Source organism: Lemur catta, chromosome 2 (assembly GCF_020740605.2).
Source record: "Lemur catta isolate mLemCat1 chromosome 2, mLemCat1.pri, whole genome shotgun sequence".
Lineage (NCBI taxonomy): Eukaryota > Metazoa > Chordata > Mammalia > Primates > Lemuridae > Lemur > Lemur catta.
Genome location: NC_059129.1, coordinates 41,539,755 through 41,562,659, shown reverse-complemented (window position 1 = coordinate 41,562,659; position 22,905 = coordinate 41,539,755). Strand labels below are relative to the sequence as shown.

The 22,905-nt window shown below is 55.4% G+C and overlaps 3 protein-coding genes across 4 annotated transcripts; 1 reads left to right on the top strand and 2 right to left on the bottom strand.

The window, feature by feature from the left end:
* Positions 1-1,490: 1,490 nt before the first annotated feature.
* MUCL3 (mucin like 3) lies at positions 1,491-13,296 on the bottom strand. The gene is made up of 6 exons (XM_045542186.1): positions 13,143-13,296; positions 11,375-11,407; positions 11,035-11,121; positions 10,831-10,956; positions 2,167-4,916; positions 1,491-1,634 (listed from the first exon to the last, which is right to left on the bottom strand). Exons 1-6 carry the CDS (start codon positions 13,294-13,296, stop codon positions 1,491-1,493), a joined length of 3,294 nt encoding a protein of 1,097 aa, XP_045398142.1.
* Positions 13,075-19,530, bottom strand: LOC123631708 (putative uncharacterized protein FLJ44672). 2 transcript variants are annotated; one of them, XM_045541598.1, is made up of 6 exons: positions 17,838-18,284; positions 17,031-17,242; positions 15,993-16,937; positions 15,142-15,279; positions 14,225-14,328; positions 13,075-13,485 (listed from the first exon to the last, which is right to left on the bottom strand). In XM_045541598.1, exons 2-6 carry the CDS (start codon positions 17,080-17,082, stop codon positions 13,381-13,383), a joined length of 1,344 nt encoding a protein of 447 aa, XP_045397554.1. In that variant the 5' UTR covers positions 17,083-17,242; positions 17,838-18,284; the 3' UTR covers positions 13,075-13,380. The 2 variants fall into 2 exon arrangements, with proteins under 2 accessions (XP_045397554.1, XP_045397555.1); XM_045541599.1 differs by lacking the exons at positions 17,031-17,242; positions 17,838-18,284 and adding an exon at positions 19,421-19,530.
* SFTA2 (surfactant associated 2) lies at positions 18,783-19,665 on the top strand. Its single transcript, XM_045541601.1, has 3 exons — positions 18,783-19,046; positions 19,226-19,314; positions 19,449-19,665. The coding sequence occupies exons 1-3, from the start codon at positions 18,986-18,988 to the stop codon at positions 19,533-19,535; spliced, it is 237 nt and encodes a 78-aa protein (XP_045397557.1). The 5' UTR covers positions 18,783-18,985; the 3' UTR covers positions 19,536-19,665.
* The last annotated feature ends 3,240 nt before the right edge of the window (positions 19,666-22,905 follow it).

The window sequence follows — 22,905 nt, the reverse complement described above, 5'->3', positions numbered from 1 at the left end:
TGCTTCGGCCCCTGCTGCTCAGGATCTTCTGTGCAGTCACAGTCGGAGCCAGAAACACCAGCCAGGACTGTCTCCCAACAGTAGTTCAATAACTATGATGTCCTTAGTTTATAAATATGTTATACTTTATTATAAAAGACCACTATACAGAGAAAGAAACTATCTGTCATCCATCCACTCTCCTTGTCCCCTCGGCTCAATCAGTAATAGATGAAAAGAAGTGGAAGAGAAAACCCAGAAGGCACACACAGATGAAATGCCCACAAGGAAGAAATTCAGAAGCTGGGCTGAAGGCGTGAGGAGAGAGGATGGGGGCAGGAGAGGAGACAGGTGACTCCTACAAGATAAAGCCAGCCTGGCTTTTGATGGAAGAGATAGTAAAATAAATGCTGAGTGGGGACAGTGTCAGGGAAGGGCTGGGGTGGGGATCAGTGGATGGGACCTCAGGCCAAACAAAAAGCCCCTCCTGGTGTGCACACCCACAACCCAGCCAGCCAAACCAACAGGATGCCCACTGTGGACATTTAGAAAAACTGAGGGATTCAGGAGGAAGAGGGAGGCACCATATGGATGAGAAACATTTATGATCTTTTCTGAAGTTTTCCTTTCTCCAGGGAATGGAGAGAGTGGAGCTGGAAATAAATTCTCTTTTCTTCCTAGATCCTATTTTTTCATTAAAAGAAAAAGAAAAAGAAGGCCAGGAGAGGTGGCTCATGCCTGTAATCCTAGCACTCTGGGAGGCTGAGTCAGGAAGATTGCGTGAGCTCAGGAGTTCAGGACCAGCCTGAGCAAGAGGGAGACCCTGTCTCTACTAAAAGTAGAGAAAAATTAGCTGGGCAACTAAAAGTAGAAAAAATTAGCCGGGCATGGTGGCTCATGCCTGTAGACCCAGCTACTCTGGAGGCTGAGGTAGGAGGATGGCTTGAGCCCAGGAGTTGAGGTTGCTGTGAGCTAGGCTGATGCCATGGCATTCTAGTCTGGGCAACAGAGTGAGACTGTGTCACAAAAAAAAAAAAAAAAAAAGGACAATGGTCCCGAGAACTCAGACGTGAGCCTATTTACACACAAACTCTTACATAATGGTGAGCGGAAATAATATAGATTGTTCCTGAAACCCAGAGGCTCTGTCCTCAGTCTCCCCACTGCCCATAAGGCCCACTCACAGTCAGTCCGAGGCTCCTGTCCTTCCCTTAGCCATGCCCCTCCCCTGACTCAGTGTCCCGCATTGGTCCCCACCCGACATGTCCATCAAACAGCTTCTCATTCTCAGACCATCACTGGCTTGTATTATTCACACATTCTTCTCTGTCCCCTAAACTTGAGTCCTCCTTGCTTGTCACCTTATTCCCCAACCAGTTGCAATTAAGAACAGAGGGAAGGGTAATGCTGCTAACTGTCAGTATTCTCTGCCCTCCCCAGAGTCCAGGAAATAGAACTTGTGGGTCCGGTTCCTCATTCAGGAAAGGTGCAGAGCACCTTCTCCAGGATCATCATGGGGAAGGGAGCTGGCCCCTGCCAAGGGTCTGCTGCTCCATCAGGTAGACTGGGTAGGAATTGGGGCCACCTTCATCCTCTGGGTCGTTGTCTTGGGTGCTCTGGGTCAGTGCATGGCGTGTCCGCATCACGTAAGAGACCTGTGATTGGGACGAGAGAGGAGGAATGAGAACCATCTGGCATGCCACCTACACCTCGGGCCCTTCACCCTGTCCTCCCTAACCCCAGACCTTCGGATGGCTCCTTTCACAACATTCCATCCAAACCTTGGTCCTTATTCTAGCCCCAGATCCAACACATCAAGTCCCAAACTCCTTCTCCAAAGCCCTGCAGCCTATTGTCTTTGTCCTTACATCCCCTATTCTCACACCCCAGACTCTATCTCCACCCCCTAAATTTTCTGTCTTTCACACCCATTTTTTCTCAACTACAGCTCCAACTTTTTATGTCTGTTCCAACTTTTTATACCCAGTTCTAACTTTTTACATCCCGTGTATTTATTTTCTTCCCCTTAGTTTTCACCACTACTCCCCTCTCTTATCATCTCCATCACCCCTGTCATGTCTGTTTTCCTAGACATTATTCCCTCTAACTCTGACCCCTAAACTCTCTTCAACTCCCTATCCCACAGGAGTTGAGGAGATATTTCCCTGGGGCACCCCTACCCCTTACCAAGAAGACCAGGCCAAGGAACACCAGGAGGAGAATCACAGCCACCAGAATCACAATAACTATGGCCCATGCAGGGAATGGATCATTCTCACCCATCTGTCCAGGATGGAGACCTCCCTGGGAGCCATCTTTATTTTGGTATTGATGGCTCTTGTTGCCTGGAGCTTCTGGCATGATGGAACTCAGCTCCATTCTCGATGCAGTGAGCGTGAGAGAACCAATGGGTACCTTATGGGTAACCTCAGTTTTATGTAGATAAGGAGAAGTAGTAGCGATGGATTTGTCTTCTGCAACCGTGACTGGAGGTCTTACACTCTTTGTGATTGCTGTATTTTCTGGGTTTTCTCTAGGTTTTGCTGGGACTGGTGTGGTTTTCCCTACAGTGGATGTGGTCTTCTTTGGGTGTACTGTAGGCTTTTCTGAGGTTCTTCTGGCTTTCTCTGTGGCTAATGGGGTATTTTCTGGGTGTTTTATAGACTTTTCTGGTACTTGTGTCGTCTTCTCATGGGGCGATATGGTCTTTTCTTCCTGTTCTGTGGGCTTTGTTGAGGGTTTTATGGCCATTCCATGGGCTGATGTCAACTTTTCTGGATGTTGTGTAGGCTTTACTGTGGATGGGGTGGTCTTCTCATTGGCTGATGTGGTCTTCTTCTCATGTTGTGGAGGCTTTACTGGGGATGGTGTGGTGTTCTCATTGGTTGATGTGGTCTTTTCTCCATGTTGTGTAGGCTCTGCTGAGTATGGTGTGGTCTTCTCATTGGCTGATGTAATCTTTTCTGCATGTTGTGTGGGCTCTGCTGAGTATGGTGTGGTCTTCTCATTGTCTAATGTGTTCTTTTCTGCATGTTGTGTGGGCTTTACTGGGTATGGTGTGATCTTCTCATTCTCTGATGTAATCTTTTCTTCATGTTGTGTGGACTTTACTGGGGATGGGGTGGTCTTCTCATTGGCTGATGTGGTCTTCTTCTCATGTTGTGGAGGCTTTACTGGGGATGGTGTGGTGGCTGATGTGGTCTTTTCTCCATGTTCTGTAGGCTCTGCTGAGTATGGTGTGGTCTTCTCATTGTCTAATGTGGTATTTTCTGCATGTTGTGTGGGCTTTACTGGGTATGGTGTGATCTTCTCATTGTCTGATGTAATCTTTTCTTCATGTTGTGTGGACTTTACTGGGGATGGGGTGGTCTTCTCATTGGCTGATGTGGTCTTTTCTTCATGTTGTGTGGACTTTACTGGGGATGGTGTGGTCTTCTCATTGCCTGATGTGGTCTTTTCTCCATGTTGTATAGGCTTTGCTGAGTATGGTGTGGTGTTCTCATTGGCTGATGTGGTCTTTTCTCCATGTTGTGTAGGCTCTGCTGAGTATGGTGTGGTCTTCTCATTGGCTGATGTGGTCTTTCCTCCATGTTGTATAGGCTTTGCTGAGTATGGTGTGGTGTTCTCATTGGCTGATGTAGTCTTTTCTCCATGTTGTGTAGGCCCTGCTGAGTATGGTGTGGTGTTCTTATTGGCTGATGTGGTCTTTCCTCCATGTTGTATAGGCTCTGCTGAGTATGGTGTGGTGTTCTCATTGGCTGATGTGGTCTTTTCTCCATGTTGTGTAGGCCCTGCTGAGTATGGTGTGGTGTTCTCATTGGCTGATGTGGTCTTTCCTCCATGTTGCGTAGGCTCTGCTGAGTATGGTGTGGTGTTCTCATTGGCTGATGTGGTCTTTCCTCCATGTTGTGTAGGCTCTGCTGAGTACGGTGTGGTGTTCTCATTGGCTGATGTGGTCTTTCCTCCATGTTGTGTAGGCTTTACTAAGTATGGTGTGGTCTTCTCATTGCCTGATGTGGTCTTTTCTGCATGTTGTGTGAGCTTTGCTGAGTATGGTGTGGTCTTCTCATTGCCTGAGGGGGTCTTCTCCTCATGTTGTGTCAGCTTTACTGGGGATCGGGTGGTCTTTTCATTGGCTGATGTGGTCTTTTCTCCATGTTCTGTAGGCTTTGCAGAGGCTCTTGTGGTCTTCTCACTAGCCAATGTGGTCTCTTTTACGTGTTTTGTAGTTTTCATCTGGAGCTTGTCTGAGGCAACTGTAGTTCTATCTTCAGGTTTTTCTGATTTCTGTAGGGTTCTTATAGCCTTGTATGTTGTTTTTGTGGCTGATGTGATTTTTTCTAAGGAGGATGTTGTGGTTTTGTTGCTCCCTGAATTGTCTGAGAGGTAATAAGGAATTGTAGTCTTAGGTGAGACGGTACTTTTATCATGTAAAGTAATGGCGGTCTTTTCCAAAGGTCTTACGGTTTTATCTGAGTTTCTTGCTACCGTTGGTTTTCCTATTGTGGACCTACGACAAGTCGTTTTGCTCTTGGGAGCTGGGGTTGGATCCTTTTTATCAGAGGAATCTTTATGTTCAGTAGTGGAGTTAGCAGGATCAACAGAGCGTTTGTTCCGGGTAATTGGCTCTTTTCCTTGATTGCTGGGGTTTTGTTCCGAAGTGGGAGGAGCTTCATGATCAGCTGTAGGTCTTTTGTGGTCTGTACTTTTGGAGTTGTCTATAGATTTGTGAATTGGCTCAGAATGGTGTGTGGTGTTGCAGTGGCGTTTTGGCTTCGGGGTTTCTGTAGATTTAAGAAGGTCTGGAGGTCTTTGTCCTGAAGGCAGAACAGTGTGGACAGAGAGAGTACCAGAAACAGGGCCTACAGTGAGGGGGAATAAGGGATCAGACATTGGGGATTCACCAGTTTTCTGCCATTCTTGAAATGGAGCAGCACCTGTGGATGGAGAGCGGCAAATAAAAAACTTTCCCCGTGTTCTTCCCTGACTCCCAGCCTACCCCCCTCTTGAGGAGTCCCTTTTACCCCCAGATACGTTTCCCCAGCCAGTCTCCTCCGAATACTATGACATCCAGTCCCCACTCTCCCCTGCAGCCTCCGTGGGGTAGTTGGGGTGCGCCTTTGCCGAGCACACACCTCCCCTTCCGCGCATCTACCCTCAGCCCTCCACCGGAGGGCCTGTGGCTTCAGGGCATCTTTCCTGATCACTCCAAGCAGATAAGATCTAGCTTCATCTCAGTGCTCAAAAACGTCTTCACTAATCACTTTTTCCTGTTACCTTCAGCTCGGCATCACAGTTATGTGCCTGTCAGCCTCCATTCCCTGCCATGCCTGTTGAATGGTAAGGTTTGAGAGCGCGTATCGACTGGCATTTTGCTCTGCCAGTGCTCCTTCAGGCTTATAGACTTATGGGATGGAATCCCCTTTCCGTGGCAGAACTGAGAGGCAAGGGAATAAACATTAGAATCTCCATCTTTCAACAACTCCTAGCTCCATCCCAGATGTAACCACGCGAGAGGCCGAGGTGAGAGCTCTTGCAGAATCCCCGCAGGGATGCGCAGGCGGGCCCAGGTGGCGAGGGAGACTTGTGAGGGGAATGGAGGATGGGTGGAGGAGGGGATGGGAAGCTTTCACTTCGGCCATGACGCTGGGTCTGGGTGAGGGGAATGGTCACCCCACGAGGCTCCCTCTTCACACACTTCAAGCCGTCTGGGGATGGATGAAGGAGTCTTCCCGAAAGGAAAAGGTATCTGCTTGGGGATCGTGACGGCAGCGAAGGAGGCAGCTGGGTCCCAGGAGGGACTGACTGTGTTTAAGGACAGGGTGTGAGGGAAAACACCCCTATCAGTGGACAGATATGGGCCTTAATTCCGTGGGAAAACAACCGGACGGGGACAGAGGAGATGTCTCTGATATCTGGCGGGGAGAGTGAAAGCCAAGAGCTCAGCAACGAGCGAGCTAGCAGTGCCGCTGCAGGACTAGACTTCCAGCCTCTGTTAGCCCAGGGCGGCGACCAGAACCTGGGCCCGCTCCAAATCGCGGGAAACCACAATCCACCCACCTGCCTGCGGACAGGACAGTCGGGGCTGGGGAGCTCAGTCCTTGACAGAAATGTGGGTGGGACAAGAAGTGGCTGAGGGCAATAGCGAAGCCCAAGTCCCGAAGGGAACCGAGGCTGGGGGAGATGACAGCTGGACTATCCGGCCCTCGCTCCGCTGTGCCCATTCCACGCCCGGTGCCCGGGCAGCTGCGCCCGTAACAGCCATTGACGGGGCACCTTCCCCGGGCCTGGCGCCTGGCTGCTTGCCTCACAGACGTTCTCCTTCTGGATTCTCTTCTGTGGTGGTCGCTCTCCCGACTCCCCTCGGGGCTCCCTAGAAGCTGTCAGCCGCCTCTGTTTTACATCTGAGAAACTTGAATTTCATGGAGGAAAGGTGACTGGTACACAGTCCCACAGTGATAGCAACAGCCAAGCTTTCTTTAGCACTCACTTTGAGATGGGCAGGTCCCACCAGTGAGGACTTATGTTAATTCATTTACTTTTCACAAGAACCCTTTGAGGTTGAGAGCTAGACTGTTTTTCCAACTGTACAGATGAGGAAAGAAGGTTCAGAGTGGTTAAGTACTCTTCTTAAAGACACCTAGCAAGGAGAAGGTGGAGACAGAATTTGAACACACTCTGTGGGATCCCAGGCCAGACTATTACTGGTTAAGGCCACAGTACATAGCCAGACCCTGGCATTTGTGGACCCCCATGAAGGATGCTGTTCATATATTTGTTTATTTAATCTTTGCCACGAATCTGTGAAGCGAGAGTTCTGATCTTACTGTTCTACAGGTGAGGAAAAGAGATGCAAAGAAGTTAATTGGCAAAGTCAAGACTTTTCACAGCATCCCGAGATGCTGTTAAACATAAGGGACGAATAAGTACCCACCGAGTGAGTGTTGAGGCAGCAGCGCAGAGTGGCAAATTCCACTGGCTTTAAGGGATCAGAGCGGAGGGCTGCAGTCTGGGGTCCAACTCTTTGCACCATTGCTTGGGTCACTCAGGTGCTCTGAAGCCCCGTGTCCTCAGCTGCACGACACAGTGATGCCCACTGCACCAGCTTAACAGCAGAACTAAAGGAGGTATGGAGCATGGAAGGCTCTGGGGCATAGGCAACTTTTTAAAGTTTTGGTGAATCTGAAGTGTAGTCTTTGAACCACTTCTTGTTTGCCCTGTCCTTCTCCTCTTGGGAAGGGGACCTGAGCCATGTCCTGCCGTCTGGTCTGCTTGCTGCCGCTGAGGCCTATCTTGACCACCCTTCAAAACGACAGCCCGGGCACGCCTGGGCCACCTTTCCTGCTGTGTCTCATCAGCAGAACACTCGCCGCTTTCTAATATACAGTCAATGCAGTTGAATTTCCACAATGGCAGGGATTTTTATTGCTTTTGTTCATTGCGATGTCTCCTGCCTAGAAGAGTGTCTGACCTATAGGAGGCATTTCATAAAAATTTATTGAACAGGCTGGGCACGGTGGCTCACACCTGTAATCCTAGTACTCTGGGAGGCCAAGGCGGGAGGATCGCTCGATCTCAGGAGTTTGAGACCCTGTCTCTACTAAAAATAGAAAGAAATTAGCTGGACAACTAAAAATATATATAGAAAAATTAGCCGGGCATGGTGGCACATGCCTGTAGTCCCAGCTACTTGGGAGGCTGAGGCAGAAGAATCGCTTGAGCCCAGGAGTTTGAGGTTGCTGTGAGCTAGGCTGACGCCACGGCACTCTAGCCCCGGCAACAGAGCAAGACTCTGTCTCAAAAAAAAAAAAAAATTTATTGAACAGATTAAGACTCATAAAAACTGTTTAGAAGCCAATGACCTTTCATTATGCACATTAAAAAAAATTTGTGACCTCCACAGGAAGACCAAGAGGTAATTTCTGCTATGTTAAATATTAATAATTAAGCCCCTGAGATAAAAAGATGTTATTAATAAAAGAAGATCTCTTGGATGGGCACAGTGGCTCAGGCCTGTAATCCCAGCACTTTGGGAGGCCCAGGCAGGAGGATTGCTTGAGGCCAGGAGTTCAAGAACAGCCTGGCAACAGCGAGACCCTGTCTCTACAAAAAAAAAAAAAAAATTAGAAGATAAGGGGATTTCCAGTTTTAAAAAAGAAGAAGGCCTCTGGCCCACCAATTCTGACATACCTTAACCACAGGATCACAGTCAATGACTAGACTCGGATATCTAGATCTTAGAATTACAGATCTTCATCAAACAGTTGTGGAACCACAGATTGTAAAATGTGGAGTTGAAGCTTGAGGGATTCCTTGACCCTGAGCCCAGCCATGAGGTAAAGCAGTGACTTGCCCCCCAGGCTGAGATGACCTTCTCTTCTTCCCAGTAGATCTACTGTTGGTAGCAACTTTATTTCACCATGAGATATTCATTTCACTGACTACAATAATGGCCTGAAAAGAACTGTTTTGGTCACTGAAGTATAGGCAGGGGGTGCAAAGAGGAAAATCCAGCTTTAGCACAAGACATTGTAGGTGAATGTTTAACCTGGACAAAAGAATGAAAAAAAATTCCACAACATCAAAACTACGTCCACTTCCAAAGTTCTCTTCCATCGGCTTTGTTCACTTGTTTGGAAAAGAGGACATCCTGCTAAGCGACACACACCTCGGAGTCTCTGCTGAGCAGCCTCACCCAAAAGAACATTCCTAGTGTTTCCTGGCGTCTCCTGCCTCCCCAGGCCGGCAACATGGCACACCCCATGTGCAATACTGTGCAGAAATGCTTATTAAAACGTCTATGCAATATGAGCTCGATAGGTGACCTAAAACACAAATGTAGAAAAAGAAAGGAAACGAAAATGTACCAAATGATTGCCTGGGGAGTAGAGAGTATTTGGAGAGATTTTGTTTTCTTTCTAATTTTTTTTGTTTTCCAGTTTCTATAATGAGCATACATTATTTTCGTCATGGAGGTTAAATCAAATAACATTTGCGGAAGGAAAATGTCCTTGTTGGATTGTTCCCAGGACCCCAGCCGGGATTCCCACCGCCTGCGCCACCTGTGCCTCCTTGGGACGACGCACTGAGACTCTGCACTGTGGTTCTGCACGACGCCAGCTCTGGGCTTCCAGGATCTAGTCACCTGAGTGCGGGTATTGACTGGTCCAGTGGACCAATGGCAGTGTGCGCCCCAGAACGGTGGGCTTCATTCACCCCGGTCCCTCTTCCCTCCCTACCCTGGCCTCCCGGTCTGCCGGGCACAGCCAGGTGCCCGCCCCGCCCCGTCCTCAGGCCCTCCCCACCCATCACCGTGTCGCTGCGCTCTGCAGAACCTAAGCGACCAGCTCCTCTGGGCTCCTCCCCGCTCCCTCCAGCCCGTCCGGCCTGTGCCGCGCTTTGCCCGAGAGCAACTCTCCCGCGGAGCGAGCGGGTGCGGAGCCGGCTCGTGACTCGTCCCTTCCGCGCCTGCGGTTCCTCTTCCCGGGCGGCAGCGAGCAGCCCGCGGACCGTCTGCCAGGCGGGAAGGGGACGCGAAGGTGGGCGAGGTCGGGGGCGAGAGGCGGAGGGCAGCTCTGCGGCCTCTGTCCCTGGACCCTCGACGGAGGGGAACGGGCATCAAGGCAGGGCAAGGACGGGACGCACTGCTGAGGCCTATCGGAGACTCAGCCCCTGCCCTCACCATCCACCTGTCCCCAGCGTGGCCCTGAGCTCAGGGCACAGGCACTGCTGGAAGGAGAAGGTGCTGCCTGCCCGCCGGAGCCTGCCACACTCCCGACTTTCCCGGCCCCGGTGTGGCCAGTTTGGCCCCGGGTGACCGCGCCAGAGTGCAGTCTCTCTGACCCTGCCGCGGTGCGTCTACCCGTGGGGACCCTCCTCCGGGTCGCTCAGGCCCTCCAAACTGCCCCTGTGTTTGGCATCTCTGCTCCCTGGGTTCAGTCACACGACTGTGTCTCAGCTAAGGGAACGAATTTAGTAGTTGCCTCTTATCTTTAGGGTCCGTTTTGATCATCGCTCTTTTCCATATTCCCTTTCTCATCTGAGCCGGGTCTTTCTGACTCAGAAAGCGGACAGGAACAGACCCTTTGGCACGCTCCTTGAGTTGCCAGGGGCTGAGCAAGCGAACGGGGATGAAGTGCCCGGAACGAGTCTGGCTGCGCGTCCATGTCCTCTCGGGAAGCGCTGACTGGGCTGTCGGCCAGGGGGCGGCCTCCTTCCCATTTTACAGACCGTGTGGGGGCCAGACTCGGGACATGCGGCAGCCGGGACGACAGCCTCGGTCTGCACAGAACAGCAGGAGAGCGGCGCACCCCGCGCCCCAGCACCGGGCTGCCGGCGGTGTGGGTGGGACTGCCCGCCTCCCTCTGCGTGTGTGACTGGGCGCCAGCCCCCAACCTGTCGGAGTCTCGCTCTGCCGGACTACAGAATGGGGTGCTATTAACCATCTCAGCAATGTTGAAGAGATGGAATGAGGCACTGCCACGAGCGTATGTGAGTTCCCTGCCCAGGGCAGGTGCCCGGTGAGTGCCAGGCCCCCACCCCTGCCCACCCAGGGTGACAGCTCATGCAGCGCCTTTATGCAAAATTGAAGAATCCCCCTGGGCGGATGCAGCCCTGAGAGCCACGTCTTAAGGAGCAGAGCACAGGCTGGATTTCATCTCCTACATGCCCCTTAGCCTGGAAACTTGAGCAGTGAACATTCTAGACAACTGTATGCAGCAGCCCCGTGCCCACCTGCCTCCATTCATTTCTATGATTGGCCGTCAAATGCTGTGAATACTAAGAAACAAGCCCTCTCTGTCTTCTATCCCCTGTGCAATGGTGACCCCTTCACCCCTGGGGGCATCTTACCTGCCTCCCAAGAAGCTAGAAGGAAGAGGAGGCAGCACCGGAGGCCAAAGGTGGAGCCGAGGCTGTGGGCCAGCATGTTGCAGAGCTGGGCAGCTGCTTGGGGACCGTGGGCTGGGGACCCTCCACCTTATATGGAGCCAGGCTTGACGTCATGGAGGCTGGGGCCCCTCGGGACTAAACCTTAAACAAATGGATCCGCCACACCCCACAGGGGTGCCCTGATAACAGGAGACCGCAGCTGCCTCTGCGTCATGGGGCTGGGTACCTGGGTGCCTGCCGGAGGGGTGGGATCTAGGGGCAGGGAAAAGGAACCGGGAGGGGGCAGACCCCTGACCCAGCCCCAGTGGAGGGAAGAGGCTGGGGCGGGGGTGGCCTTCAGGGCTCTGGGGAGGTGGGGAGTGGACGGCCGGGTTCTAGAAGGGCTTGAGCTCTGGCTGGAGGCAGGCAGGGTGGGGGTTCTGGGAGCAGGTTCTCAGCCTGATCCATCTCCAGCTTCATGTGCACCCTCCTGCCTGTCAGCCCGGCTCCCACACCCTGTACTCACACATGGCCACTCTGTCCACCTGGGTGGAGCTGTCTGCGAGGAGCAGGTGAAAGAGCAAAGAAGGGAAAGCCTCTCATGCTGCTGTGGGGACAAGTGCTTCGCCAAGTCCAGAGGTGACACAGCAAGATGGGGAGCCAGCAGAGGCAGTGACAGAGACAAGACAGATAGGACCCCAGGGACGCAGACGGTGAGGCCACGCAGAGAAACTGAGGCCGAGATCATTGGCAGATGCTAGGGTACAGGGGCTTCTGCCTTGCTCTACCCGCGTCCCCTCCCACCTCAGCCCAGCGACTGTCTCTTTGCCTCCAAGCCCCCATGCACCCTTGTACAGAAATGCAGGCACCTCGTTTCAGGGAGCTCCCTGCTCTTCCTCCTCATTCCCCGCTAGAGCAAGCATTAGCTCAGAGACTGTCACTTGTCTCCCCAGTGGCAGTGCGTGGGGCTGGAGAAGGGGAGGACAGGCTGCCTGGGTCCCTAGGAGAGCGAAGTCCCCACCCTTCTCCAGCGTTTGCCAGTTGCTCGCTCTGGGCCCACAGAAAGTGAGCACCATGGGCAGAGTCTTTCTCAAGCACGGCTGTGTCGCCAGCCCCGGGACAGTGCCTGGCACACAGCAGGCACTCAATAAATGTTTACTCGCCTGGACGGAGTGGAAGCCAGAGCTGGCTGATGCCTTTCTAAGGGAAGTGGGCAGCAGAGGGGGTGGAGCGGCCGAGACCTGGGGGCAGGAGGCCAGGGCCCCGGGGCAGCGGGGCTCGTGAGAGGATGAGAGGCCTGGGCGTGTGGGTTCCTCTTGTTCCCGGGAGTGACTCGTCCCTAAGCCCTAGGCAGGGCTGGGATAGGTGGGAAGAGGACAGGAGGCCAACTGCTCATTAATGTGACTAACAGGAGATCAGTGAGGCTGTGTGGAGTCAGGCCAAAGACTGCCTGCTCAGACCCGGGCTGCCTGTCTCCCAGGCAATGCAGCCTGCAGGATGGGGACACTGAGGCAGAGTCAGGCCTTCCCCTGCAACTCCATCTGGACTCAGGAGCTACTGACAATTCTCTTTCCACTATTCCCCTACCCCACCCTTTCCTCAGGGACCTAGGCCTCTAGGATAGTGGTCCTCTACAGGGAGGAGCAATTTGGTCTCCCACAAGGGACATTTGGCAGTTTCTGGAGATATTCTTGTCATGACTTGGAGGGGGCTCTACTTGCATCTGGGGGCAGAGGCCAGAGACGCTGCCAGGCATCCAATAACACATGGCACAGTCTCCACGACACAGAACCATCAGCCCAGTGTGGCGACAGCGCTGAAGCTGAGAATCCCCGCTTTGGAATAAGCATTCGTCAGTCTTTGTGAATAAACATCCCCCCACTTCTCTGTCAGCCCCTGCTCCAGCCCAAGGACACAGGCTTCTGGAGGCAGGTAGGGGCCCAGGGAGGCCTCTTGCAGGAAGCTGCTGTTTGTTGAGCTGGAGGCCGAGGGGCCAGGTGTAGGGCATTTCTGTGTACTGCAGAGGTGCCAAGCTCCTCGCCTATGGGCTGCGGTTCATGAGCTGGGCAGTGTCATCCTCATTTTAGAGATGAGGACGAACAAGCCTCGGCTCGGGGAAGTGACCTGCCCAAAGTCACACACCTGGTAAGTGCACTAGACTTGGCCGGTCGGCGCCTGCGTGGCAAAGGCGGCCGCGGGAGACCAGTGGAGGAAGCGCTGCTTTATTTAGCAAGAACTGTGCCCAGCACCCTCCCAGAGTGCCTAAGGGACCAGCACAGAGGCGCTCGCCTCGCCTGTCCTGAGGGGCTCCCTGTGGAGGGAGGTGTAGGGGGAGCCCCTTCCCAGGTCCGGAACCAGAATCTTGCGACTGACCGTGGACTCCCCCTCACGCTGCTGGTGGGGGAGGCCTGGGGGGCCGCTGATGCCCGGAGTGCACCTGCAGGACATGCTCCCAGCCAGGGTGAAGGGACAGGTGAGCCAGGAACGAGTCCACTGGCGAGAGGAAGAAGGAAGCCAAAGGGGAGGCGCCTTTCATTTGACGGAATAGCGCTGGCTGGTGGCCTCATGGTGGCAGCTGTAAGGGGTCACAGAGCCACAGCCACACCCCAGACTCATCTCCTTCCGGAACTGGCAGGCCTGTAGACAAGGGATGTTAGGGTGGGTTAACTGAGGACCCGGCACTGCTGGGACCCAGCCCCTCCTGGGACTGCCACCTCCCCCAACCCCCAGGTGCTCAGTGTTTCTCTTTGAGCAAAACAGTAAGAATGAGTTAGACTAGGTACTAGCACTCTGCGTGCCAGGCACTGCCAGGTGCTTTACATGCCAAACTCCTGTGGTCCTCCCCTCCACCCTGCGAGGTGGGTGCTGCTCTCATTTCAGCCAGGACTCCGTGACCGTGCCGTAAAACCAAGGCTAATGCTATCACTGTACCGCTGGGTTGCTGTGGCCTGCGGTATGTACAGCACCAGCACGTACCAAGCGCTGTTTAAGTATTACTTAGTATTGGAGGATCTGGAGCACAGAGAAGTTAAGTAACTTGCGCAAGGTCATGCAGCTATAGTGGCAGAGCCAGGACCCAAAACCCAGGTTAATGTGGCTCCGCAGAGCTGGTTCTTCACTACCCGGAGCTGAGTTTCGTGCCTCCATGGGCTGCTCAGCCCCAGCACCCCCTGCCCGGCCTCTCTCTCTCTCTCTCTCTCCATCTCTCGGCCCGCAGCTCCTACTCCCTGCCAGGCCAACGTCTCCTCTCAGCCACCGGGACCAGGGCTCCTTCGTCATCCTCCTCCCCTGAAGCCTGTCCTCGGAGTCCTGGGGCGCCAGGTCCCAGCCCCACTGGCCTTGGGGACCCACACTCTTGGGCCACAGCTTCGCTCACCTTCTTGATACCGTACACTAGGCTGACAATCGCTGCCACCAGAGTGAGAGTGATCAGCACGATGGCCCAGTCTGGGACAGAGTCCTTCTTCTGAGGCTCCAGACCTGAGGCACAAAGAGAGGGACAGTGACTGAGGCAGGTGGTACCTCCAGTGCCCCCCACCGCGCTGCCCTCTGTGACTTTCCATCTTTCTCTCTGTGACTCTGGTGTCTGTGTGGCTCTGAGACCACATCCCTCCTGTCACCTTGGAAGCAGAATCTCAATGGGGGCTTCTAAAGGCTTCTAACCAAGCCCCAGTCACCGCTTCCCCGACACCTGTGCATGTGTCTGTCGGTCCCCAGACTGTCATGGACACACACACCTCTCCCTGCTGACCTGCCCCGCAGGTCTCAGGCTCTGTTGTCCACGTCCCTGGATCTGAGACCTCTGCTTCCTCGGAGCCCCTGTGTTCCCCTCCGCGCACCCTGACTCGGGTCCTCTGGGGGACCAGAGCCTGCTGCCCTGTCTTCCCTCCACTCCTTTCCTGCTCGCAGCCTTCCTCAGGGCTCCCCAAGATCCCTCTGCCAGGAACGAAGGGGAGGGAAGAGGAGGACGGGGCGAGGCGGGAGGGTGGGCTCTCTGGAGGGGTGGCCTCCCGGCCTGGGCAGACGGAGCGGGCGTGGGGAGGACAGAGGAGAGCCTGGGCAGCAGTCAGGTCACTGACATCTGGCCACTCGTCTGACCAGAGGCTCGAGGGGGCAACGAAACCCCTTTAAGATAGAGGTGCTTGAGAGTCGTCCTCAGACAGGCTCAAAGCGCAGTTGAAAGCTGGCACTAACGACTGTCCCTGAGCTGCCCCCGCAGGGGCCAGGGGTGGCTGCCGGGGAGTAAGAGAGAACAGGCCCCACCAGCCTCCACTGCCAGTGAGGGGGCCTTACTGGTCAGGACGCTGAGCCCAGGGGACGTGGTGGCCGCTCCAGCCGTGGTGGCAGTGGGGCCTCCTGAGACAGCCACACTCGACGCAGAAGTCCCAGGCACGGTCGGAGCAGTTCCAGCAGCCGTGGGGGAGACGGGTCCTAGGAGGACAGAGGGAGGACACTGCTAGGAGAGAGCCAGGCGAGGCAGCGCCGAAGCCACACCCAGCGCACTCACGGCCGAGACCCGCGCAGGTTCTTGGCAGGCGCGGGTGGACTGATTCCCCGAGAACCGAAGGGCTGTTTCTCAAAGACAAGCGAAAGCGGAGGACCCGCACTGCCAGGCCCCCCAAGACCTGCCGCGGCGCCGCAGCCCCGAGCACCGTGGCGGTGGAGTAGGAGTGACAGGCGGACCGCAGCGACGTGGTCGCGTGGCTGTCAGGAAACGTGCCCTCGCGGCTCGGTGGTGGGGACGTGGTGGTTCTGGGGTAACTGGATACCCGTGAGGGGGAAGAAATGAGCCCTGACCTCTACCTCACTCCACACACAGAAATTAATTTGAGGTAGATCGTAGGCTTAAATCTGAAAGCTAAACTAATAAAGCTTCTGGGAAAATGCACAGAATATTTTCATGACCTTGAAGTAGGCAAAAAAATGTCTTAGGCAGATACAAAAGGCACTGACCACAAGAGAAAAAGTCGATAAATTGAAAAACAGAAAGAAGGGCCTTGTGTAGCCTCAAAGGCAAGGGAGCTGGTCCCAGCGAGGTTCTAAGAAGCCCCCAGTCTTACTCTGAGAGCGCAGGGAGCCCCACCCCAGAGCGACAGGCTGAGCTGCAGAGTCCCCGAGGATGGGCTGAGCAACAGAGGTACCACCTGGTGGTGTGGACATTGCTCCTGGGACGCCGCCGGGAACAGTCGCAGCGGAAGTCTGAGGACCACTGGGAAAAACCCCAGAGGCTGAAGATGCTGTTGAGAAACTCTCAGAGACAGTGGGGACACCCGCAGAGACGGTGGGGAGACCCGCAGAGACAGTGGGAACACCCGCAGAGACAGTGGGGAGACCCGCAGAGACGGTGGGGAGACCCGCAGAGACGGTGGGAACACCCGCAGAGACAGTGGGGAGACCCGCAGAGACGGTGGGAACACCTGCAGAGACAGTGGGGAGACCCGCAGAGACGGTGGGAACACCCACAGAGACAGTGGGGAGACCCGCAGAGATGGTGGGAACACCTGCAGAGACAGTGGGGAGACCCGCAGAGATGGTGGGGAGACCCGCAGAGACGGTGGGGAGACCCGCAGAGACAGTCGGAACACCCGCAGAGACAGTGGGGAGACCCGCAGAGACGGCGGGGAGACCCGCAGAGATGGTGGGAACACCCGCAGAGACGGTGGGGAGACCCGCAGAGACGGTGGGGAGACCCGCAGAGATAGTGGGGAGATCTCCAGAGACGGTGGGGAGACCCGCAGAGATAGTGGGGAGATCTCCAGAGACGGTGGGGAGACCCGCAGAGATGGTGGGGAGATCTCCAGAGACGGTGGGGAGACCCGCAGAGATGGTGGGGAGATCTCCAGAGACGGTGGGGAGACCCGCAGAGATGGTGGGGAGATCTCCAGAGACAGTGGGAACACCCGCAGAGACAGTGGGGAGACCCGCAGAGACGGTGGGGAGACCTGCAGAGACGGTGGGGAGACCCGCAGAGATAGTAGGGAGATCTCCAGAGACGGTGGGGAGACCCGCAGAGACGGTGGGGAGACCCGCAGAGACGGTGGGGAGACCTGCAGACACTATGTCAGGAGTCCCCGGTGGGGTCAGCTGAGCTGTTGGAAAAAGAAGAACAATAGGATGGGGTCAGAAGAGGTGGCCCCCACCCCGGGTCCCAAGCCCACATCCTGCCCAGGGCCTCCCCTCACCGCGCGCCCGCAGGCCCAGCAGCAGCAGCAGCAGCAGCAGCGCAGCGTCCATGGCGCCAGTTGCCGCGTCGTGCCCAGGCCCATCTGCCCGGCTCTTTAAAGGCTCTGGGGCCCATTACAAGAGCCAGGTGTGCCGGGCCCTCCATCAACACCAGAATCTCCATATCCAGGGAGAGGTCACCAAGCTGTCCCAGGGGATTAACCTGTCCCAGCTGATCCCAGGAAGTGCCGTGTGGGGGGAGAGTGAGTAAGAGCCTCAGGATTCCCCACCTGGCCCTTGGGCCCTTCCCAGACTAGGGACTTGTCCCCTGGGCCTGAGGAGGCCCACAGCCCACTCCAGACCCTCCTCAAAACAGGGAGACCTAAGCGTCCCATCCCAAGGTCCTCCTCTTGTTCCTAAGAAGTACAACCACTGGGGACCCCCGGGAAAGCTTGGGAGCTGGGGTTGTGGGGGACGGCTGGGCCTAGGATTGTGGGTCTGCCCCTCAGGAGCCCTCAGGGTGGGGTGGGAGGGCAAACACCAGCCTGGACGCCGCCGCCCACAAAGCTTTCCACGCCTCTGCAGCGGAGGGGAAGGGAGAAGGGGGGCCAGTGCAGTGTGGAAAGCCAGAGCCCCAGCCTGATCCCCGCAAGCTCAGCACGGGGCTGAGTCTACTGCGCCGGGCTGTGCATCCTCGGGCAAGTCTCCTGCCCTAAGTCGTGGCTTTTCACCTTTAAACCGGTGGTGACCTAGTACCTGCTTCAAAGGGCCGGTGTGAGCATTAAGGAGATAGTGTTTGTGATGAGCCTATAAGAAAGGGGGCGCACCGGCTAGGAAACGGGGGGCGCTCCACCCTCTTCCGAGCCCGCTAGCTCCCTTGTCCCTGCTGCTCTTCTGGTCCCCACGTTCTTCCACGTGGCCCCCGCTCTCCAGCGCAAGAGCAGCCTGTCTCTGCCTCTCCGTTCGCCTGGTCTCGCTGCAGCTTCTCTCCGACTGCGGGCGCTCTCTGCCTCCACCCCTCCGCACTCGGTCCGCCCGCCTTGGGGAAGGGGAGAGGGCGCAGAGGGGAAGCCACAGGCCCACCCCCTGTGTGCTCACGTGCCCACAGATTTACGTGGCTGGTGCGCCCGTCCTCCCAGCGTGGCCCCGTATGTCTGGCACAATGAGGGCTGAGTTCTGGTCTGTCTGCCACTGACCCGCTGAGTGACCTTAGCAAGTCATTTACCGTCTCTGGTCTTTACTTTCCTGGTTTTTAATGAAGGGCAGTAATTCCCTGTGCACATCCGACCGGTGCTCGCACTTCTGAGCGCCTCTGCGCCAGGGTCGCCAGGGTCTCGGCTGGGAGCCGGTGGGCGTCCCTCCCGCACAGGTGGGGCTGGGAGGACATTCGATGGGACTCATGTTTCCACCTGAGTATCTAGAATGTGCTAGAGTGACTAAAACAAAACGTTCTCAGGTGGAAGGGCCCTGTCACCCAGATTTCTCACCTAGGAAGCCACTGAAGCTGGGGAAGCAGGACACCTGGGCTTGGGAAGAAAATTGGCTTAATCCACCCCTCCCTTTTGGACCCACATTCCTGAGCCCTTTGGTGGCAAGAATGAAGAAAATTAACGCAGTTAATAATTAATCCCTAAAGAGCCATGAGAGGCCCAGGTACGGGTGGAGCCCAGACACCTGCAGCAGGGACACCGCCCTGGTCCCCACTTCCCTCTCCATGTCCCTCTCTGTAGGCCCAGCACCCACCTCCTCAAGCCTGGAGACATGGGGGAGGGCGGGGCACCACTCGAGGAGAGGGGACCACCCTCTGTTTTCCCCAGAGCCCGTGGCTGGCCTGCCTGGGTCCTAAGGGCCCCACTGGGAGAACCGGAAAATCCAGTTGCCCAGATTCCCTCCCGTCCCGGGAAGCCGTGCTGAGGGTCGGCTGGAGGAGCCCCGGCACTTCAGCATCTTCCATCCCAGAAGCAAGGTGGCCGCGATGGGGTCTGGGCTGCCTCTCGTCCTCCTCCTGACCCTCCTCGGCGGCCCATGTGGAGCAGGTGGGGGCTGGAGGACGGGGAAGGGGAGCGGGGAGATGGAGGCACCCCAGTCCTGAGCTTCCGAGAGGCTCTGGAGGGGCGTTGTGGGGGAGCGAGACTGTGGGCGGGGGCAGAGGGTGCCTGGGCCTCCGGGAATCGGCCCTCGTTGCGGGGTCCTAGCCACACTTTCGGACCCCCAGGGCCAAGCATGACTTTGCAACTGAAGCTGAAGGAGTCTTTCCTGGCAAATTTCTCCTATGAGTCCAGCTTCCTGGAATTGCTGAAAACGGTAGTTCTTTGGGAGGGGAAAGGAGGGGGCTGTGTGTGTGAGTCAGTGCGGGGTCTGTCTGCTGGGGTCTGGCTGTCTCAAGGGTAGGGGTGAGGAGCTCTCTTACATGCCACGCTCCAACGCTTTGTCCCCAGCTCTGCCTCCTCCTCCATCTGCCCTCAGGGACCAGCGTCACCCTCCACCAGGCGGGATCCCCGCAACATGTCATCTGCAGCACCTGAGAGCCACTGAAGCCTGTGTCCCTGGTGGCCAGGGCATTTGGCCCCTGGGACGCAGGGGGCATGCCTTGACCCGTCTTCCAGTGGGCCCTCGCCCTGCCGAGCAGCAATAAATACCGTATGCTGAATTCAACGTCTTGACTCTGGGTCCGTGAGCACAGGGCCAGCGGGGAAAGGGAGTTGGACGGCCAAGTCTCTGACTCTCCCCTGCTGAGCAGAGGGGTTCCAGGATGGACACCCTGCCCCTCAACACCCTCGACACAGCGTCAAAGGCCTAGAAGGAATCTGGGGAATTGTTTGGGGACACCCCCCCCATAGGTACACGCATGCGTGCGAACACCTGGGAGTAGGGGAAGCAACGTTGCCTGAGTTCCTGCTTTGTCCTCTCTCCTGCCTCCTGCTGCAACGCTCGCAGCAGTCTTGAATGTAGCGTAACAGTATCATTGTCCTATTTACAGATTAGGAAATTGAAGCTCAGAGAGGGCAGGTCACTCGCCTGAGGTCCAGTAGCTGTGGAGAGGTCAGGCCCCAGAAGATGGCTTGGTTTAAGCAAGATTTCAATTGCACCTCCCTATGCTTAAGCTTCGGGGCTGGGGGACCTGAGACAGGGATGTGGGCAGAACACCTCGAGGACATGGTCCCCCTCACCCAGGATCCACACGGGTCAGTCAGGGCGGGAGGTGGGGGGAGGCCGCTCAGGTGAGAGGTGAGGGGTTCAGCCGGCGAGAAGGTGGCTGGCAGGGGGAAGTGGCGGGAGGAGAGGCCGGGTGCTAGCTGAGCCCATGCCGGCTGGTCACATGAGTGTGAGGTCACACAGGCCGACAGCTGAGTCCTGGGCACATTTCTTATCCTCTCAGAGCCTCAGTTTCTTCAGCTGCAGAATGGGGACAGTGACGGTACCTGCACCATCAGATTGTTGGGAGGGTCACATGGATAAGCCGCCTAGGGACACACCACAGCCTGTCACACAGTAGGTGGGCAGGAGGTAGGGACTGCTGTTGAGGTGGAAACCAGGTCCCAACACAGAATTCCTAGTCCCCTGGGGGCCCAGGGTCCTCCTTGCCCTGGTGTCCCTGAGGCAAGCACGCAGCGCTCCTCGCCTCAGGATTACCTCGGCCTCTCAAGAGCTCTCAGAACACAAACTTGCAGCCCAGGTTGGAGCACTGGAGAACTGGAACGTTTGCTCTCTGCCCACCGCACCGCCCTCCCTCCTCACCATGTGAAACTGGGGACTGACGCCTTCGGAGCTCAGTGTGGGGCACCCCTGCAGACGAGGGGGGCATAGAAAGTGGGAGAGCGGAGGCCGGGCGCGGTGGCTCACACCTGTAATCCCAGCACTCTGGGAGGCCCAGGTGGGGGGATTGCTTGAGGCCTGAAGTTCAAGACCAGCCTGAGCAGCACAGCAAGACACCATCTCTATAAAAAAATTTAAAATTAGCCAGGCGTGGTGGCGCACACCTATAGTCTCAGCTACTCGGGAGGCTGAGACAGGAGGATCACTTGGCCGAGGAGTTTGAGGTTGCAGTGAGCTATGATGACACCACGGCACTCTACCCTCGGTGACAGAGTGAGACCTTGTCTCTAAAAAAGAAAGAAAGTGGGAAGAGTGAAAACTAAACTTACAAAACAAAATTTTTCTACCTTCCTTTACAACCATCCTGGGACAATTAGCCCTGGGGAGAGGTAGATGGAGCCCAAAGGAGGCCAGTAATTCATGACTTGCCCCTAGCTTGCATCAGGAGTCAGGTGGCAGGTAACACCTGTGGGTCAGCTGTAAGAACCCCCAAACAGGCTGGGGGACTGGATTTATGAATCCCCAAGGAGGAACAGACAGCTGACTGCTCCTCAACCTGGTTCCTAGACCTCAGGGATCACCTAGACCCTCAGGGATCACCATGGTGTGATTTCCAGGTTCTTTTCTTTAAAAAGTGTCTCCCAAGACTCAAGACAGAGCAGTACAGTGAAAAGAATGCTTTGGGGTTCACCAGACTGGGGGTGGCAGAGACTGCTAACTAGTCCCTTGCCAGGCAGGGGATTCATTCACTGATGAATCCGAGCATCCAGAATAGGGCCCAGCACATAGTAGGTGCTCCTTCTGGATAGTTGGATAGTCACATAAATGTTAGCTGAGCACATGACTCATTACATTTCCCAGCCTCCCTTGCAGCTAGGTGTGCCCATGTGATCCTGTCCAACAGGAAGCACGCAGAAAGGAAGTGTGCAACTCCCTGCTAATATCCTTCTTTTTTTTTTTTTTTTTGGAGACAGAGTCTCACTCTGTTGCCCTGGGCTAGAGTGCTGTGGCATCAGCCTAGCTCAGAGCAACCTCAAACTCCTGGGCTCAAGCAATCCTTCTGTCTCAGCCGCCTGAGTAGCTGGGACTACAGGCATGTGCCACCATGCCCAGCTAAATTTTTCTATGTATTTTTAGTTGTCCAGATAATTTCTTTCAATTTTTTTAGTAGAGACGGGGTCTCACTCTTGCTCAGGCTGGTCTTGAACTCCTGACCTCGAGCGATCCTCCCGCCTTGGCCTCCCAGAGTGCTAGGATTACAGGTGTGAGCCACTGCGCCTGGCCCCTGCTAATATCCTTGAAAGGAAAGGAGCTTCCATTTCAGAGGGTAAAAAAACAAAGTCCTCAAAACAGCCTGTGAGGTCTTAGATCAGTGCTCTCCAGCAGGATTTTCTGTGGTGATGGAAATGTTTTATACCTGTGCTGACCAGTGTGGTAGCCACTAGTCACACATGACCGTCAAGCACTTGAAATGTGGCTAGTGTGACTGAAGAACTGAAGGCTTAATTTTATTTAATTATTTTAGTCAATGGGCTACCGTTTTGGACAGCACAGCCCTAGAGGGTCCACCTGGTGATGCCCCCCAACCTGACTCCACCACCCAGAGTCCTCCGCTTCTCACGCCACCCCAGCACACTGGCCTCCGGGCTACTGTTTGAGCACTCCAGGTGTGCTCCCCTCTCGTTGTGCTCTGGTTCTTCCCTTTGTCTGGGACACCCTTCCCCCGCCTCTTCCCACCCCAGGGTAGGGGCTCCTGCAAGCCTCTGCTGAGCCCCACCCACCCTAACCCCCATATAGTACAACCTGCCCCACCCCCGCGCCCCCTGACCTTGTTCTATCCTTCTTACTCCATTGCATTTATGACCTTCAAACATACTGGAGTTTACTCATTTCCATGTGTTGTTTATTTCTGACTATCCCTGCTGAGATGAAAGTGCTATGAGGGCAGAGGGCAGAGATCTTTGTTTCATTCACTGATGAATCCGAGCGTCCAGAATAGGGCCCAGCACATAGTAGGTGCTCAAGAAACACTTGTTGAACTGGGGAAAAGAAAAGGAATCTGCCCACCACCTTCTTTCC